Source organism: Pithys albifrons, chromosome 3 (genome assembly GCF_047495875.1).
Source record: "Pithys albifrons albifrons isolate INPA30051 chromosome 3, PitAlb_v1, whole genome shotgun sequence".
Classification (NCBI taxonomy): domain Eukaryota; kingdom Metazoa; phylum Chordata; class Aves; order Passeriformes; family Thamnophilidae; genus Pithys; species Pithys albifrons.
Window position 1 is genome coordinate 38,250,865 of NC_092460.1, and position 17,958 is coordinate 38,268,822.

General features: G+C 42.1%; 1 protein-coding gene across 1 annotated transcript; it reads right to left on the reverse strand.

Moving 5' to 3' along the window:
- Positions 1-8,106: 8,106 nt before the first annotated feature.
- MANSC1 (MANSC domain containing 1) lies at positions 8,107-16,462 on the reverse strand. Its single transcript, XM_071549783.1, has 3 exons — positions 16,005-16,462; positions 13,056-13,196; positions 8,107-10,170 (listed from the first exon to the last, which is right to left on the reverse strand). Exons 1-3 carry the CDS (start codon positions 16,222-16,224, stop codon positions 9,185-9,187), a joined length of 1,347 nt encoding a protein of 448 aa, XP_071405884.1. The 5' UTR covers positions 16,225-16,462; the 3' UTR covers positions 8,107-9,184.
- Positions 16,463-17,958: the final 1,496 nt, after the last annotated feature.

The following is a 17,958-nucleotide window of genomic DNA, read 5'->3' on the forward strand; positions in this document are numbered from 1 at the left end:
AATTTACTAGGGACAGCAATGAAATAAGAAACCCAACAGTAACAGCAACAATAGTAATGACAGAGGGTACAAGAAAAGAAACATTATTGCTCACCGTGAAAACCCTTGACAGTAGGCAATATCCAACCACTCTCTGCACCATGCTACCCCCATCGCTCCCTCTGGCTTGGAACCAGGGCCATCCTGCCCCTCCCCCAAGCTCACTTACTTCACTGAAAGGAACCCCTTTTCCTTGGAAGAGACTCCCTTCTCCTCCCCAGCCATGATGTGAGGCCGTATAGAATAACCTGCAGGTCCTGGCCATGCTCCCTATTGGCCACTGCAAAAAATAACTTTGTCCTGATCAGAACCAGGACAGTTACCCTTCAGCCTTCTCTTCTCCAGGCTGAACAATCCCAGTTCTCTCAGCTGTTCCTTATAGCAGGGGTGCTCCAATTCTTTAATCATTTTGGTGGCCTCCTCTGGACTTGCTCCAGCTGGTCCATGTCTTTCTTGTTCTGGGACCCTACAGCTGGAGGCAGCACTGCAGGTGAGGTCTCACCGGAGCAGAGCAGAGAGGCTGAATGCCCCCCTCCCCCTGCTGCCCATGCTGCTTTGGGTGCAGCCCAGCACATGTGTGCCAACACACATGGCCAGGCCATGGCCAGCCTTACACCCACCAGCACCTCCAAGTGCTTCACAGCAGGGCTGCTCTCGATCTGTTCATCCCCAGCCTTGATTCATACTGGGAGCTGCCCTGACCCAGATGCAGTATCAGCACTTGGTGTTCTTGAACCTCTTGAGCTTGTCTAGGACCCTCTAGATTGTCCGGTCCTTTAGGAGTGTCAGCCTCATGACTTAGCAGGGTGTCATCTACAAATCTGCTAAGGGTGCATTTGATCCCTTCATTTCTGTCATTGAAAAAGATGACAGAAAAGATAACACTGGTCCCAGTACAGACCTCTGAGAAAAGCCTCTTGTCACTAATGTCTATCAAGACTTTAAGCTGTTGACCGTTACCCCTCTGGAAAAGTAGCCTGTTTTGAATTCTTTTCCCCATCAGTGCTTAGGATTCAAGACCAAGCCTACCTCCTAACTGCTTGTCAGCTTTATTTCTAATTCATACATGTAGAATTAACTCCATGGCAGAGGAGTTGAATAGGAGGCAAGATTACTGCACACAGAAAAGCCTCCAACAGGCACTGTTTCTCTGTTCCTTTATATGAATTTAAAGTCAAAGTAAATGGCAGTGGAGAGGGAATGTTTCTTTTATTTTAGTAAGAAGCTCCCCTTGTTGGTTGCACTTATTTTCATTCACCTTAGACAGACAAACTTTGTTTTGCTGGCTCAGATATGGTTGAGGTTAAGAAACCTGCACAGCTGTACCTCCAAACTTTGATGGTGGCTCAATGATACAAGAGCTTTCACAGGATTATTTTTATACTCAAGTTAGTTTCCTGGTTTATTTGGTGGCCCAGCTTCACAAGCTGTGTCAGCCCAGAGGACAGCAAGGGACAGAACCTGGAGCTCATGAAACCAGCAGTGACTCCCACAGTCACTCTGTCTTTGAACTGTGCCCTGGGTTCAAGTGAAATCAATGGGATCTTTTGTAGAACTAGAACCAAACTCCCTAATGATCAAGAGCTGTTAGAAGAAGATGGATGCTCAACAAATGAATTTGTAGCTGCCCCCATCACAGAGGGCACTATCATAATTAGCTTTCTTACTGAATGTTTCAATGAGAATTAATACACATAGTGTGGTGAAAAAAGGGCCAAGGTTTCATACTGAAACTGGAGCTCAAGTTCTCTCTTGCTCCCAGCAGGAAAGTCCACAGCACAGGAGCTTGGGAAATGGGATGTAATGATTGCTATGATTTCCCCACTGATGCCTGTTAAAACCATTTCACAGATGAAATAGGACACCCTGACTTGCCACATCATCATCTTGCCCCATTGCCTAGGTCATACAGTTTATATTTATAAAGAAAAATGTTTCATCCAACTCTCCCCCAAAACAACGTCAGTTCTACTAAATGTGATAGATATGCCTGAAGCACTTTCTCCTGTTCCAAGACTGAATGAGTTCTCCATGGTGTTCCTTCTTCAGTGAATAGAGAACTAGATCATAGATTCATAAAATGGTTTGGGTTGGCAGGGAGCTTGAAAATCATTCAGTTCCAACCCCTCTGCCATGGACAGGGACACTTTCCACTAGATCAGATTGCTCAGTCCCATCCAACCTGGCCTTGAAAACTGTCAAGGATGGAGCATCCACAACTTCTTTGAGCAACCTGTTCCAGTGCCTCACAACCCTCACAGCAGAGAATTGGTTCCCTCTCAGCCTGTGTTCATAGCAGAGGTGCTCCAGCCCTCAGGTAATTTTTGTGGCTCACTTCTGAACTCCCTCCAGCAGGTCCACATCTTTCCTATACTGGGACCCCAGAGCAGGACTCCAGGTGCAGTCTCATGAGAGTGGAATAGAGGAGCAGAATCACCTCCCTCAATGATTATCTTTCTTTTTCTTTTTGAAGTTCAATCACAAGTAGACACACTTTTCCCTTTGTTTCTCCTCCCATACTGTATGAATTGCACCATTTTCCCAGGATAAAGGTAGCTTACAAGAAAATTTCCTTGGACTGATAGGCATGTCTCTAGTCCAGCAATTTTCTCCAGGCCACAAAACTTGCTTTTGCAGGTACTGTCAGCAGGGTTCCCCTCAGTCAGTCAAACCACAGCCAAAGTGAGCACTTCCACTAATTCTGGGGCAATTTTCCCATCAAATCCCCCTTTTTTTTTGCATACAAAGTTGTCTTTTCTCCTTACATTTCAGTACTATTTTAGTCTTCCCTTCATCTGCCCCCCACACACACCCTGCACCTTTATTACTCATTCTTTCTTTCCCATATCCTCTATCAGAAGACATTCCCTGGTGCTGAGGAGGAGAACTGCATTTCTTTGTGGCTGAAAAACAAATCCTTTCAACAAAAACTTGACAGAGGAGACGGTGCTTAATTTCTTCAGCCCATAAAGGCAAGCTAGTCCAACAGAAATCCAGTGATATCCCCACAGGGAAATATGAAATAAGATGACCCGGAATGCTTGGGCATTTTCTTTAAGCCTTTGGAAGAGCATTTTGGACTCTTGCTGATGGTGCATTCAAGATCAGGCTGTCTACCTGCTGCCTCTTTTTTTCTCTACCATCTCCCAGGGAGTTGAAAACAGGACTGTTTTAGGATATGCTTCTTCAGCAGTCATGTTTTTTTCAGTGTGAACCATGTAGGATTCTGATTTTTATTTGGCACTGCCCATCAGACCACAGGGCAAGTCCAAGAGTTTCCATATGAATATTTAGCTGTAACTACATTTCAAAGTCATATTACAAAAATGTCATTTGAGGAAGTTACTGTTCTAAAATTTGTAAAGTGCTTTTAATGCTATGTTGATACAACTAAAACATCCTTTTGAAAGAGCTCACATTTCAGGCTGACAGACACCAAAACACTATTTTGTTTTAGCTTGCTCAGCTTTTCAAAACCAGTCAGCATCTGGTCTCTATTAACCACAACATGCGTGCCTTTTAAGCAACAACAATTTAAGAATATTTCCTTTTCAAACCCCTTCAGCATTTTGCAATATGCATAATATTTAACTATTCTGCTTTGCACTGCAGCCTTTTTGAACTCCAAAGAATTCAATTCTGGTAAAACATTGCACATTTTCTTGCGCCCTTTTAGTCACAGGGGTTAATGACTAGAATTTCTGCCTATGGTCAAGAAAGGTAAGTCACCATGTCACAATAATTAGCCATCTTTTCTACCACAATTTTCAATCTCTATGTAATGCACATGGTGTGACACACCCTCTGTGTGGAGGAAGGAGCTCATTTGCAACTTGCAATAGCCACTTTAGGGCTCAAGTGCTGTACCATGAAGTGCAGTTCATGGTAAGCAAAGAGCTCATCCCTCTTCAGTTCAAACTTTGTAAGGAAGTGTCATATTTATATTTCTTACTTATATTTCATATTTATAGCTATGGTTGTATTTTATTTATCTTTATATTCATATACAACTTAGTCTGCAGTTCAGCCAAGACACTAAGCATCTCAAGAATATGGCTGTGGATCATCAACCATGATACCTCTTCAGGGGTGTTATCTTTATGAGCTGTTAGTCAAGTACTCAAAATATGCTAGAAAAGCAAGCTGAGTTCCTCAGAGCAGAAAAGATTGCCTTCTAAAGGTTAATCTTTAGGTTTAATGTCTGTGATGTGCTATGAAGTGCTCTTCTTTCAAGCCATTTGTAAGATAAGGCCACACAAATGCAAGATGTTGGAACAATTTATTATTTCAAGGAATACCCAAATCTTTTTACCCTCTTAATTGACTTATAGGTAGTTTTTAAAAATAAATATGGAGGCATATTCTTAGTAACATTTTCATTAAACTACCATAACTCAGAGTTTATCAGAGAAAAAGCAATGTCTCTGACAATTCATAACTTTTATAACTATTACTCATACTCTAATTGACAAATTTTATGTTTCATTATGGGAAAAGTTTCAAGGTCTGAAAAAGTAGCATGAAGGATATAGTTATATATTTAGTTAAATAGTAGTGCCTGCTATAAAGATATTGAAAGATTGTAATATTCCATTTTGGAATAATTTGATTATATTTTCAAGAAAAAAATTCTCAAGAAAAAAATAGTGATTAGAATAGTGATTAGTGGCTATCCAATCCATTCCTTATCCTTCCTTTTTTCTACCATCTACCCAGTAAAACCCACAAAGACCTTAAGGAACTGCTCACCTTAAAGCAAACCACGAACAATAAGTCAACAATAAAGTACAGTGTAAGATAACAAAAAAAAAGATGTAAAGTAAGATATGTACCTGGTAAGTTACATGGTGTAGAGTAAGGTAAAATTAGTATCTAAGTAGCAAAGTACAATTAGTAAATAAGGTATCTATGGGGTAAAGGTAAAAGATGTTAACCTATGAGGTGTAAGGCATAAGGTACAAGGTATAAGGTATAGAAAATCAGAGTAAATGGTTGCTCACCCCTACAGTGTCTGAAGAAATGCTGCTCGTTTGTTACCCCTGCAGAGATGATGGAACTTCTCTCCCCTTTGCTCTTGTCCGATCTCTTTTTATACCTTTTTTTCTTAGGCAGTTAGACTGACTATAGCCAATAATTCTGGGGGTGATAAGACAGATGACATAGGACTAAGGGCCAGCCTGTGTTCCCACAGGGTGTTGCAAAGAAAGGCCATGATATTCGCATAACACTCCATTCTTTGTTAATCCTATCAGGCTGTTGGTGAGAGAAGTCTCCTCATTTTGTTGAGGTCTTTTGGGAAGCCACTGGGGTCTCTTCGTCCCTTCTTGTGTAACCCATTATCGTCTGACAATGGGTTTCTGGGAAGGTCCCCTTCCAGGTGCTGAGGTGTTTCCTGTAACCCATCAGGACATTCACCAAGGCCTTGAATTGGTCTATGACCCTGCACTTCTGAACTAGGACCCTGCTTCAAGCCACAACAACCTTTGAAATTGGGAGACTTTAATCAGGAAAATGTAGAGAAGAGGGTAACAGTTCTTTACTACAAGTATATATAAGTATAACCAAAACCAGAACAGAACAAATAGCAACACGGTAACCGAAACTTTCAAACAAGTCAAGTCCCATCTCTGCCCCTTCAGTGCAGTTGTACTTACAAACAGCAGGGGAGCTATCACACACTGGGAGGCAGGGGCTGCAGTGACTCACTCACGGCCACCAGGGAAAGCTGCCGGGCTCCAGCAGTGCAAACACATGGGAAGAGGGGCCATTCCACAGCTCTCATGGGAATGGCAACGGCAATGGCGGACGCACGTTTACCGTGGGCAGTGCAACAGCTCTCGTGTGGGGGGTAAGCAACGCCTTGCAGATGGCACTGGCCGCTCGATGAGTCCACAGCAAATCCAGGCAGTGGTGACTGTTTGCTGAGAAGAACAGCACAGGGCGTGCAGAGCCAGGGAGGGGAGCAGCAGCTGGCACCCAAGCAGACTGACAACAAAGGTGTAGCGCACCAGAAAACAAATGAACACTGGGAAACCTCTTTCTGACCACCTGCCAAGCCAGGGAAAGAGTGAAGTTCTCCCCGCAAAAAAACAGAAAATACCTCCTCCAGTCCCCTCCCCAGCCACCATGTTGGAATTCAAAACTATTAGCTCTCCTTTTGTTTATACTTTTAGGCAGTTAGCTGGCTCCGGGAGCAGGTAGTGAGAGAGCTGGGCTTTAATAAGCCATTTTGTTCTGGCTCCCAGCCCCCAAACCATTGTGTTGGCAAATGACAGAAAAAGAAAAAAGAAAAAGAAAAAGAAAAAAAGAAAAAAGTTCCAACACAGTCTTGAACTCTTCCAATAGCTTCTCTGGGCAACCTGTTCTAGTGCCTCACCACCCTCACAGGAAAGAATTTCTTCCCAATACCCAATCTAAACTTATCCTTTGTCATTTTAAAGCTGTCCTATTGCTACATGCCCTAGTAACATACCCTTCTCCAGCTAAATATATGCCCAGTGCTCTGAAGAACCCTGAGATATATCTGCTTGTCTTCTTTGAACATTTTGCTACTGTACTAAAACCTTATCAATTAATACCAACCATCTTTCCCTCCAACAAATTATTTATTGCAGCAGAAATGTGCAGTGAGGATTCAGGGGTTGTCCCGGCACCTCTACTGCAACAGCCTCTGTGAGGGCACCAGGAACGTAGAGAGCTTCTAATGAAGGTTTAGTTCTTTGAGAGATAATTATGATCAACCTGAGATCTATAAAGCAATTTGCAGCCCCCCACATTGTAAGAGTTCAACTTCTTGACATAAGGAACACTGACTTTTCTTTGATCTCTGAATAATGGAATTTCCAGAGAATTTTCTGCATTAAGTTACTTAGAGCTTTCGGAAAATATCCCTTGAGTCCACTTTTGGATCACACTTGCTTCCCACCTTACCAAGTTTGACAGATCTAAGAATCTCTTGGAAGAGAGTCACATTTCATATTTTGTAATCACAATGTTCCCTAGCATTCAGGAGGCACCCTTCCTTCTCTGCCGTGATGTTTGTTGTTGATTATGCTGCCTGACATGGATACTTTGAAATCTAGTCTTGCATTCTAAAACCAGCTTTCGACTGAGTGTATGCAAAGAGAAATTTAAATAGTATGTACTGGAAATCATGCCACGAGCAGCAGATGCTCACAGGTCCTCCCACTGTTGCAGAGTCAGGGAAATGTATATAATCATAGAACCATTTAGATTGGGAAAAACTTGAAGATCATCAAGACCAACAGGTAAAAAGCAGCTATGCTTAGTACCAGTCACATGAAGAGAACCCTAGAAGTGAAGAGAGTGTGCTTTGAGAGCCAGTAAGAGCTCTGTGTGTTTAGGAGGGACAGGAAGTCCAGACACACACAGCTCTATCGAGACCCACCAGCCTGTTCAGGGAAGTAGGAGAATGCCAGGAGCATGAAGATAATGCAATCTTATTCATCTGCTCCTGTTGACTGCAGGAGACTTCTTTGAGATGTGCACCTTCAAACATATAGTCACCATTTTTCTTTAAAACATTTTTACCTCTTGTTAGATGTTCAGCAAAGGGAGACCCCACCTTTCTGTGTGTCTTCTGCCAGTAATACAGCTTTGCTAAGCCCCCTCACAGGTTCTCTGCCTGTCTGAGGTGTTGAGTCTCAGTGGTTAGGGACTTAGACGTGTTAGAACACATTCTCTCTTGCAGATGCCAAGTCACTTGGTCATGCAGTTTGTTGTAAGACCCTGACTGTAGCTTATTTTACTTTGGGAAGATAACTTTCCCTCTGATACATATTGCAAAAATCCAATGTGCTACAGGGTGACAAGCTTGGAAAAGGCAAATTCCACTCTTTGGAAAAGGCAAATTCAGCTTTGCAGTTATTGGTGAATGATTGATTATCCACTGATACAGTGAATTGGGGTGGCGCTCCTAGGAGCAGGGCTCGAAGAGCAATAGCAAGTGCTCTCAAGGGACCAGCTCCTTGGAAGCTCGGGGATGGCTCCTCCCGCTCCTAACCCAGCAACGATCCCCTGAAGGAAGAGGTCCACACAAGTCAGGAGTCCATGAAGAGAAGCAAGGTTTATTGGGGTGCCCGGACTTATATAGGGGAGCATGGGAGTTTCTAGAACATGGGCGGAGTAAGGGGAGGAGACAGGGAGGAGCGAAACATCTGATTGGTGGGCATGCAAATGAAGGGGAGGAACGGGAGAAGAACCAATCGGAGAACTGGGGGTGAGCATAACCATATAAGGAAAATGGTGCACTGCACCAACTGGGGAGCAATCAGGAGAGGGCTGGCAGGAAAATGCCCTAAGGGTCTGTGGGAAGGAGAAACCTGGACAGGGATGACTAAGGAAAAAAGACAAGGGTAGCCATCTTAGGGTATATAACAATTAAACTGGGGAAATGTCCAAATAGCTCTTAAAGCCCTTGTGGTCTTTATTGAGCTTGTTCTGAGGTTTTCCCAGTTCTTGCACTTCTGCGTCTTCATCCACCCAGCGCTTGTAATACTTTTGCCATTTAATCCACTAGGTCTCCTCTGACAGTAGTATCTGGTTTTAAGGACACCTAGTGCTGTATGCGGAAAAAGAACTTTAAAGATATGTATATAATCATAAACTCTATGTAGATAAGGAAAATTAAGCTCTGTTATATGTAATATAATTTTTACTATTTGTATCTAAACTCATTTGGATGAAAAGCTCTACTAAGTATTCCATTAAAGCAACAAATAGAGTAAATAGGATTGCCAAGCAATCATATAACACTCTGGTATTTGGTGCAAACAGCTCTGAAAACACCCATGCACTGCACAGGTACTCATTTTATTAGGTCTACTTCTATTTCATTAGTCTTGTCACAGCACAGATTAAGCTCATGAAATGCTTTTTCTCCTTAAATATAAGACCTTCTTAGCTTGAACTTGAGTGTTTACTTTCAGGATTTAGTATAAATCAAAGATGATAGACATTATAGTTAGCATAGAAAAAGCATTTCTTCTCCCCACCAAACCCATCTCCCATAGAGGCCAAAAAAAGGAATCCATTCTCTTCTGAGATTTCAATATCTACTGTTCCATTTCGGAGTTGCCCTCTCAAAAGTGAGAGATACTCCTCAAAATTTTATTCCCTCTTCCCATCAGACATCAGCATACATTCCATTGATCAAGTAATCCAGCCTGGTATAATGCCTCTTCTGAACAGATTCATGTATTTTCTTCCATGTGAGTACAATGACTAGCAACAAGAATATCACTCCAAAAAGCAAAGCTGCTACAAGACTGCTTTTCTCCTGCAGCTGAACACTTTTCCCTCTCAGAACACCCTTTGACAGGTAGCTTTCTGAGTCAGATGGGTCATAACCCTGAAGGTAATTTTGGAAAGCTGTGGGGGAATCACTAGTAGAGAGAATGAAATCTGAAAAAGAGGGGAGGGTTCCATGGCTGGTATTCTTGGAAGAGACAGCTGTTGGCTCAGGAGTGATGGCTGGAGTCCTTAGCCCTGATGGGGCAGTAGCAGATCTTGAATTTGTGGTCACCCACTTGGTTGTAGAAGTAGAAGCAGAAGTTGTGGGACTGGAAATAGGAATATGAGGAACAGCGATGCTGGTAACAGGGATACCAGGTTTAGCTCCAGTGGCTGCAGCAGGCGAAGAGGCAGCTGTGGTGATTGTAGGTTTAGCAACACCAGGGTGCAGAAAGGTTGTATGAGATTCCAGCTGGGCGGTACTTGTAGGCAGAGGAGTAAGAGTAGTACTGCTGGTTCCAGGAGCATTTGACTGAGTGGTGGGGAATGAAGCAGTGGGGTTTCCAATTTGAACAGCAGAAGACGTGTTTGGTGGCAGATTAATTACTTTCTGCCTTGGGATGGGATCTGAGCTATCAGACTGCTTTGCCCTTTGAAATTCAGGAAAACTTGTATGAAATTCAATGTTGTCTAAATGCTTTCCTATGTGGTTCAGGAGTTCAGATGCCTGAGGAAATAAAGATTGTTGCAAAGTGGTGGTAAGGTTCTGATGGCTATTCTGACTGTGAGAAATAAAGGTTCCCTCATCCAAAGACAAAGAATATTCATTTGAAGAAATGTTCTCAGTTTTGATGGATTTATCCTCTGGGGCACGGGTGTCTGGAAACAGAAATACCAGTATTTAATTATTAATTGTGTTTTTGACTAACATAAGCTCACTCTATTTGTATTTCTTCCAAAGAGACACACAAAGGAGCTCTAGGAGGTAATGGCTGATGAAACTGAAGTATCATGAACTTCTTTTCTTTAAAATATGCACAGTGACATTTAAATTCTATGTCATAACACCTGTCAACCCTCAAGCCTGGTCACATCAGACCCAGACTGCAATTTCTTACAGAATTTTCCTGTGCAGAGTGATCATTCCAGCCTGATTGGTTTATACTTACATTGCAGGCATTTATTTAGAGGTGAAAAACAGAGTGAAAAGGAGCACTGCCTTCAAACTATTCTTGGCCTCTGTCAGTTAAGAAGTAGATATTATCAACATCACTTTATCAATTGTATTTGTTAGATGGACATGTTTCCACCTACATAATAAGATTAGATATAGCCTTTTCTTGTAATGTCCAAGCATCCTGTGCCTGACACAATTCACATACAAAAATAGTTCTATACACATATTGATTGAGTTCCTACTGCTATACTAGAAGACCCTGCTCCAAAAGTATCTGAGGTACTGGCAGTGAAGACCTCCACAAGAAGTAGATTACATTTTTAAATTTTCTCCAGAAGCTGATAGGTATTCCTTGCAAAACAGGTCACTGAATGTCATTTGATAGAATTTGGAAGAACAACAAGAGTGTTATGTGACAGAAATAGCACACAAATTATAATGGTAGCAGCTACCTGATTTTACACAGGTATTATAGAAAGTATTTGGGTGAACACAAAGAAAGACTTCCTAATCGTACATTCAGATTTATATATATATATATATATATATGTAAAACTTCTAGAATTATATTTATAATATTATAAAAATAAAAAAATATATTTATAATAATTCAGCTGCTGCACAGAAAATTTAAAAGGGAACATGCTCTCAAATAGTTCTGACTCTCACTCATCTGTTTTTGTCATAGAAACAAAGAGGTTTGTTAACTGACCTGGAATTCAAATAAATTTAAAAAATGTCCATGACATTTTCATTGTCACTGTTTTCTCAAGTAGGATCTCTTATCTAGAGTGATGGATATCTTTCAGTTTTACTACACAGAAAAGAGGCCTACTTAGCTGCTGTTTTAATATATCTTTCCAAGACTTAAGACTCCACAAAAAAAAATTAAATGCAAAAAAGCCAAACTAGCAATGCTAAAGAGTACAGCAAACACTTCATTTGAATAATGGATATCAATTTTTATCTTAATCTTCCATCAAACATTGATTCTATAGTATTTTTTGTCTCCATTTTAGACTACAAGCTCCCAAATGCAATGGCCCAAAACTGTCACATGCAAGGTACAGATGGGGTGCTAGGATAGATATGTTTGTTGGTAGGAAAAAACAAGGGCACTGCACAAATCAAATTTTAAAAGGAGATAAAAAAACCTGCTGCTACCTCAAATCCCATATGCTTCATTAGAAACCAAACTTGAGGTTGCCACTCTTAAAAACAAACTAAACACCTCCTGAGCGTGTTTTACTTCACAAACCATGGGTTGTTTCCATACAGTAGCAGCCACAAGGACGGGGCTAGTTAAAAAAGAAAAAGTTAGATTTTATTACTAACAGAGCATCAGTATTTTAAGTCGCTTTATTATCAATAAATTATTTTCCCCCTTTTAGCTTGGTTTTCAGTGTCACCACATAGAGATCCTCAAACATTTGTTGGTACTGACACTGCTCAGGTGCTACCTCTGAAAACTTACTAGGAACACAAGGAAAACAAGCTGGCATACTCTTTCCATAATTCAATGCTCACAGAAGCTAAAAACTGTAAATTGAAAAAGAGGTGGTATATGCAATTGAGTTGTTCACTCAGCATTGTACTACATGCAGCATGAAAGCACAAGCACAACTACATTTCATGTTTCTTTGTTTGAAACCCCGATGCTTTTCTAGGGGAGAAAGAGCTGGAGGAAAGAGTAGTTACAAAAATAATTTTACAGGCATGTAGTTCCTTTGTTGCACATTGCTTTTGCACAATTCCTGTGTGATTATGCTTGCACAAAAACACTTGGTAACATTATATGAGTAATCTTTCTATATATAATACTGTTGCTCCTTGCAAATAGTTCCTCTTGGAAAAGTTCTCTTTTTCAGCAGAAATTCAACCTCTGGAAATGTACAATTTTGGCTCTCTCAAGCAGCCACACTGAAAACACCATGTAAATCTTGGCAGGACAATCTAGTTACCAGTTTCTTATCTGAGCTGTTTAAACAGGTCTGATGCAAGTCAATGTCAATCAACAAGTTTGCCTTGTCATTAAAAATTCTACAGCATAGGACAGAGAATGAGAAATTTCTGTGTGTGCAGCCCACACACCATAAAGCTTCAAGCTGAGAAAGTTTGCTTCTGCAGTTCAGCTTCCCTTACTGAAAGCAGAAAATAACGATTACCCTTGCCAATTATTCACCAGTGTAGTACGGGCCCTTTAAAAAGAGCATCCAATCTCGACGGCTTTTGGGGATAACTCTTTGTCACTGCATTCAGGAAATCTTCCTTCTTGAACGTATCAATACAGAAGCAGCTTCTTTTTGTTTTAAGCAAGGGCCAATTATGAGGAGTTCTCAATCTAATGTGAAGGAATTTTATAAGGTTTGGGATGTTACTCCAAGTAGGAAGCAGGGCCCACAAAGGAGCTCACCACATACCTGCCCATCCATTTTCCACAAAGTAAAAGAGCAACATTGTCAATTTATGATGCTTGTCTTAGAACATTTTACTAAAAACACAAAATAACGTTTTCTGGCTGCTACTGGAAGTTCACATGTAGAAAAGTCCTCTAATGCGGGGGCTGGTGGCTCTCACTATTATTTACCTGTAGTTATCTTGTAGCTAACAAGTCCTGTTGCAGGTTTCATCAGACAAGCCTCTGTACTAGGGCAGTAAAACAGGTAGCAGTTTGGATGTGCACTTGTTCTTCTAGCATAAAAAATCATCAAATTACATTTCTTGTCTCCTGCAAAACATAATAAATGCATGCTTCAGCAATAAGAACTTTTAAAGCAGTATGATAAAAAGCTCTAATTCGTTGATTTTTCTTCATATGTGTAAGAGGAAAACTACTAACACATAACATCTCTACAGGAAAAACTGCCAAGGACTACAAAAGAATGGCCCATGGCCAAAATATGAAAGGTCACACCTTCCTCTTCCTGTACAAATAAAGTTGGGGAAATGACGAGTCTAATCCCTCATCTTCCCCTTCCCTGTACCACACTGGCACCACTTTATAGAACAATTTCTCACTTACAAATCCTGATAAATCTGAAAACCTCCTTGTTATACTCATGGGGAAGAAAATTATTTATTCATTTTTCCCTATTACATCCCAGGGTTCGCTTGACTCCTTGCGGCTTGGGGGAAGGGGGTGTCACCTTTACCACGGTAATTTCTATGGGCTGCTCTGCCTCCTACTGCTCTAAGAGCTTGATGCAAACAAGCCAACACAGAGAAGGATAAATGTGTGTGTGGCTCGTCTTCGCGAACGAAGATTTGGGAAGGGCTCTCCCCACGTGGGTGTGCCCTTCAAGCCTGCGCAGTGGATTTTAGGTGAGGCTCAGTGTGCGCAGAACTGGCCCCACCGTTTAAGTCCTAAGGTTCATCTGCCACGGCCGAGCGAGCTTGGACAGTGACAGTGAAGTCCTCAGGACTAGAATCTGCAGCACCTGGCAATTCCCAGGAGGTCTCCCATCCAAGTACTAATCCGGGTCTGACCCTGCTTAGCTTCCGAGATCTGACGGGATTGGATGTCAGGGAGGCATTTAACTGCCCTTAATAAAGATAATGCAGGGAGAAATCACTGATCATATACTCTGGATTTATGGCATGCTGTGAGCGCTGAGCACTTGGGTGTCTTTGGTTTCTTCTGTGTGAGACAATGGCATTATTACCTCTCATAGCTAAAGGGTGCTACTGGGTTTGAGCAGAGCATGCAGTGTGAATAATAGTGGGAAATTAGGAACAAAGAGCATTTGAACTTCTGATAAGCAGTATAGCTATGCACTGAAATGTAAACATTTGGCAAAACTGTCTGGCACACGTTTCGTATTTCAAAAGTTGAGTTGAAAATTTCTAAAAGCTTAAGGGCTTTGATGTTCTCTGGTTGCTTCAAAAAGAATTCCTCCTAAATGAATCTCTTCTACTTGTGAAATGTTTTGGAATTTTTACTTTTGTCTTTACAAAAGGAAAGTGTTGGGATGTGTGAAATGAAAAAAGAGAAATATAGAGACAGAATCCAGCTTAAGGTTTACCAAAAGTTCTTGGCTGAAGACAGCTTCTATACAAACAAAAATAAATTAAAAATTAAAAAGAGAATATTAAGTCTCCAGAATCACTGTCCTTATTCAAGTAAAACCACATGTGGGCAACAATTTTGTTGAATAAGCTATATATGCATCAAGTCCTTGTTGTCCTACACTGAAGGAACTGGAGAAAGGTCTACCCAATGTTAATGAGAAAAAACAATCACAATAATACTTCATATCAGTTATTTTCTCCATGGAGAAGCACTTTAAGACTAAAACAGAACAAAAATGCCTGACTAGTGCTAAGCAATTTGGAAAGACCTTGTGTCAAGGAGAGATGTGGCATGTAGAAGTGCTGCTGGAAGCTTCTGCTCTGCAAGCACAAGAAATCTGCCATTTTCTATGGAAAAGTCAAACTCAGGAACTTCAGGCTTGGCTCCATTCTCTGCCTGTCAACTCAAACCTTAAGGTAGAGCCCTGAGAAGGAACTTGTCAGTATAGCCTGCTAGTGCTGATTCTTCCCTTCAATGGATTTCCAAATTATAAGGAAAATTACTTTGACCTTGGGCCTGAGATACTGACTGCTGAAATTTTAATATAGACAGAAAAGTCTATATGTGGACAGTACTTTCCTCATATCCTTTGGTGAGGGCAATGAAATTAAAGGAGACTCTATCAATATAATACAGTAATAGGCAGCAAAAATACATTGCATCCTTATATTTTACCACCAATCTGCAGATAACATGCTATCAGACAAAAGCTCAGAGGGCTTCAGTATAGGCAAACTGATAGACTGAGCTGTAAAAGAATAGGCATGCTTGAAATTTGCATACCAGCTAAGATGTGAGTCTTGGCATAAACGACTAAGATCCTCTTGATTCTAGAGATTCTCTGCTACAGACTTTTTTACTTATTCTAGTGTTTTAATCACTAGTTGTAAGTAAATAACTGAAAAAAAATATTCAGGATATCTCTGTAGCTTGGAAATTAAACTAGTTCTGTGTGCAATGATAGTACACGGTTCAGGATTTCCATGGAGAGGAGCCACAAGAGAGTGAATGTACAGAGTATTGTTGAGGACAGACCAGCAGAGATGCTCTCCCTTAGATCCTATCCCTCAGAGATCCTATCCCTTAGAAGGATAAGCATTCTCATTTTTGGCTAAAATTAACTACAACAATGTCAGTGCAAAATATCAGTTACTATGTAGCTCATCTACTAAATACAGTTTAGATCTTAGGCTTTGGGGATCTGAGAGCTTTTAACACTTAAAACTACCACAGTTTCTATGATGTAACTATTTTCCTGAACACTACGGGGTCTTGCGTTAAGATCTAACACACTCAGCAAAAGAGGGTAGCAGCCGCAAGAGGGTACTATCGAAACCTGAATGAAAGGATAAATTGACGATTCTATGCTGACTATGAAGAACAGCAGGTGAGCACCACGCGATCCCAAACTCCAGAAGTAATTTCCCAGGCGTTGGTAGGCAGTGCTGGAGGAGGCGGCCGCGTTACCTGCGAGCCTGTCCGCAGAGCAGCAGGCGCGGACACAAGCCCTGGCGGTGGGGACGCGAAGTGGCTCCGCGCCCCGGACGCCTCGGGGCAGAGACAAGCCTATATCGATGATGGAATTCTCCATCTTCTCCGCGGAGCACTCCTGACTCACGGACGGCCCGGCCATCACGCAGGTGATCACCAGCAGGCGAACCGGCCACCGGCTGCCACCGGGGGACATGGTGAGCCGGGTGGGGGTTCGGCGGGGTCGGGGCGCTCCGGACGCTGTCCCGCCAGGTCCGGGTTTCGCGACCAGCTGCGCCAAGCGCTGGCAGCGGGGAAGCCGCGCCGAGGCACCTCCCCTACTCCCCAGGCCGGGGCGGGGAGGCCTTTCTGGGGGCACTTTGTGCCGCTCTGGAAGACAGCGGCGGGGCCTGGCCTCGGGAGGGCGGCTCGGGAGAACCGCGGGTGCCCCGGCACGTCCGGGAGGAGGGACCGTGGGAGGCGTGCCCGAACCGCCTGGCTGCCCGCCTTCAGCCTCCTGCCCCTTTCATCCCTTATCCTGCCTTCCTGCCCGCCTGCTTACCTGTCTGCCCTTCTGCTTACCTACCTGCCTGCCCTTCTGCTTACCTACTTGCCTGCCCTTCTGCTTGCGCCCCTTCCTCCCGGCCGGGAGGAGCAGCGGGAGCGCTCCCGCTCCTCCAGCCGCTCGCCGGCGCCAAGGGCTCTTCCTGAACATCAAGGCACAAAAACCCGGTGAAATTCTTGGTTGATCAGGCTACTGTGATTTTGCCCGCAGTCAGATCCAACTGAGATCCGCTTTTGGAGGGTGTAATGAAAATTACTAATATGCTTATGATAAGCGAAAACACTGAAAAAAAGAACTGCTAAGAGAAAAATTTGTACCTATTAGCAGCAAGGTATTTATTGACAACATTGGAGGCACAGCCAGTTCATACTGGGTAAAAACTTGCCTAACTTGCTTGTGGAAAATAAGCTATTTTATAGTCTTAAGTCCATAGTTAACACCTTCTAATTTCCATATTAATGACTAGGCGGAATCTTGGGCAGAGCTTTCTTTTTAGCTTCGAATTTGGGTAGTGGTCTCCTGACTTCATCCCTCGGGGTGGTCTTGAAGCGTCTTCATCACTGCTGGACTTTTGCCTTTTCTTAGTTTGATGACATAACCTGTAAAACTTGTAAAATCTTGGCTTCAACTCTACAAAATCTTGGATCTTTACCATTTCATCCTATTGAAATGTCTAGCTTAGTTTAATGTATGACTTCTAACCATGGTACACTGGTCTCTATCACTGCTAGACAACTTGTACCTGAACAAAGTGGCTCCAGCCCTTCATGCTGTTCAGCGGCCTTGCTGTGCAAACAACATTTTGCAGAGCAGAAATAGAAATTTCACAAAACTAGGGGGTTTTGGTCTCTTTTCTCTTTCACTTATCCTGGACTAAAGGGACATGGACATATTTCCATGTCTGTATAAGAGACTCCTTGCTACCTAATCAATGCTTTTCAAATCACAGCCAAGCACAGGGTGTTTGTGGAATGGGAATTGTACAGAGTAGCCCGTCTACTGAGACCACTGACTGGTGGTTTAGCCATTGTTCCCTCAGCTGTCTCCATGGAATTGCTTGCTTAAGTAATATTTTTCCTTGGAAATTTTTCATTTCTGCTTTTTATTTTTTTTAAACATTATTTTTGGGGTAGTGTTTAGAAGTAAAAGTAGCCCAGAGACAAAGGAGTGCGAAGAATAAAAGGATTATAAGATATATTACTTCTTTTCCAGGAAAGAGATCTTTTATTTAGTTTCCTGTAAATAAAAGACATTTTCTTTTTAGAGATGGTACATTATTTGAAGAGATTCCAAAGGGCTGGTTATTTTATATATTGTAATGGTTAGATGCCAAGGGTGGATGTTCTTGATGCCCAGTCAGTTTCTTTTGTTAATACAGCTGGGGTT

What these genes read in the sequence shown, in the direction of transcription:
- MANSC1 (XM_071549783.1), bottom strand. Translation starts at nt 16,224, where the DNA reads ATGTCCCCCGGTGGCAGCCGGTGGCCGGTTCGCCTGCTGGTGATCACC. An exon ending in CTCTGCGGACAGGCTCGCAG is followed by an intron (nt 13,197 to 16,004) that starts GTAACGCGGCCG and finishes TATGTTTTGCAG; the next exon opens with GAGACAAGAAATGTAATTTG. An exon ending in TAGCTACAAGATAACTACAG is followed by an intron (nt 10,171 to 13,055) that starts GTAAATAATAGT and finishes TTCTGTTTCCAG; the next exon opens with ACACCCGTGCCCCAGAGGAT.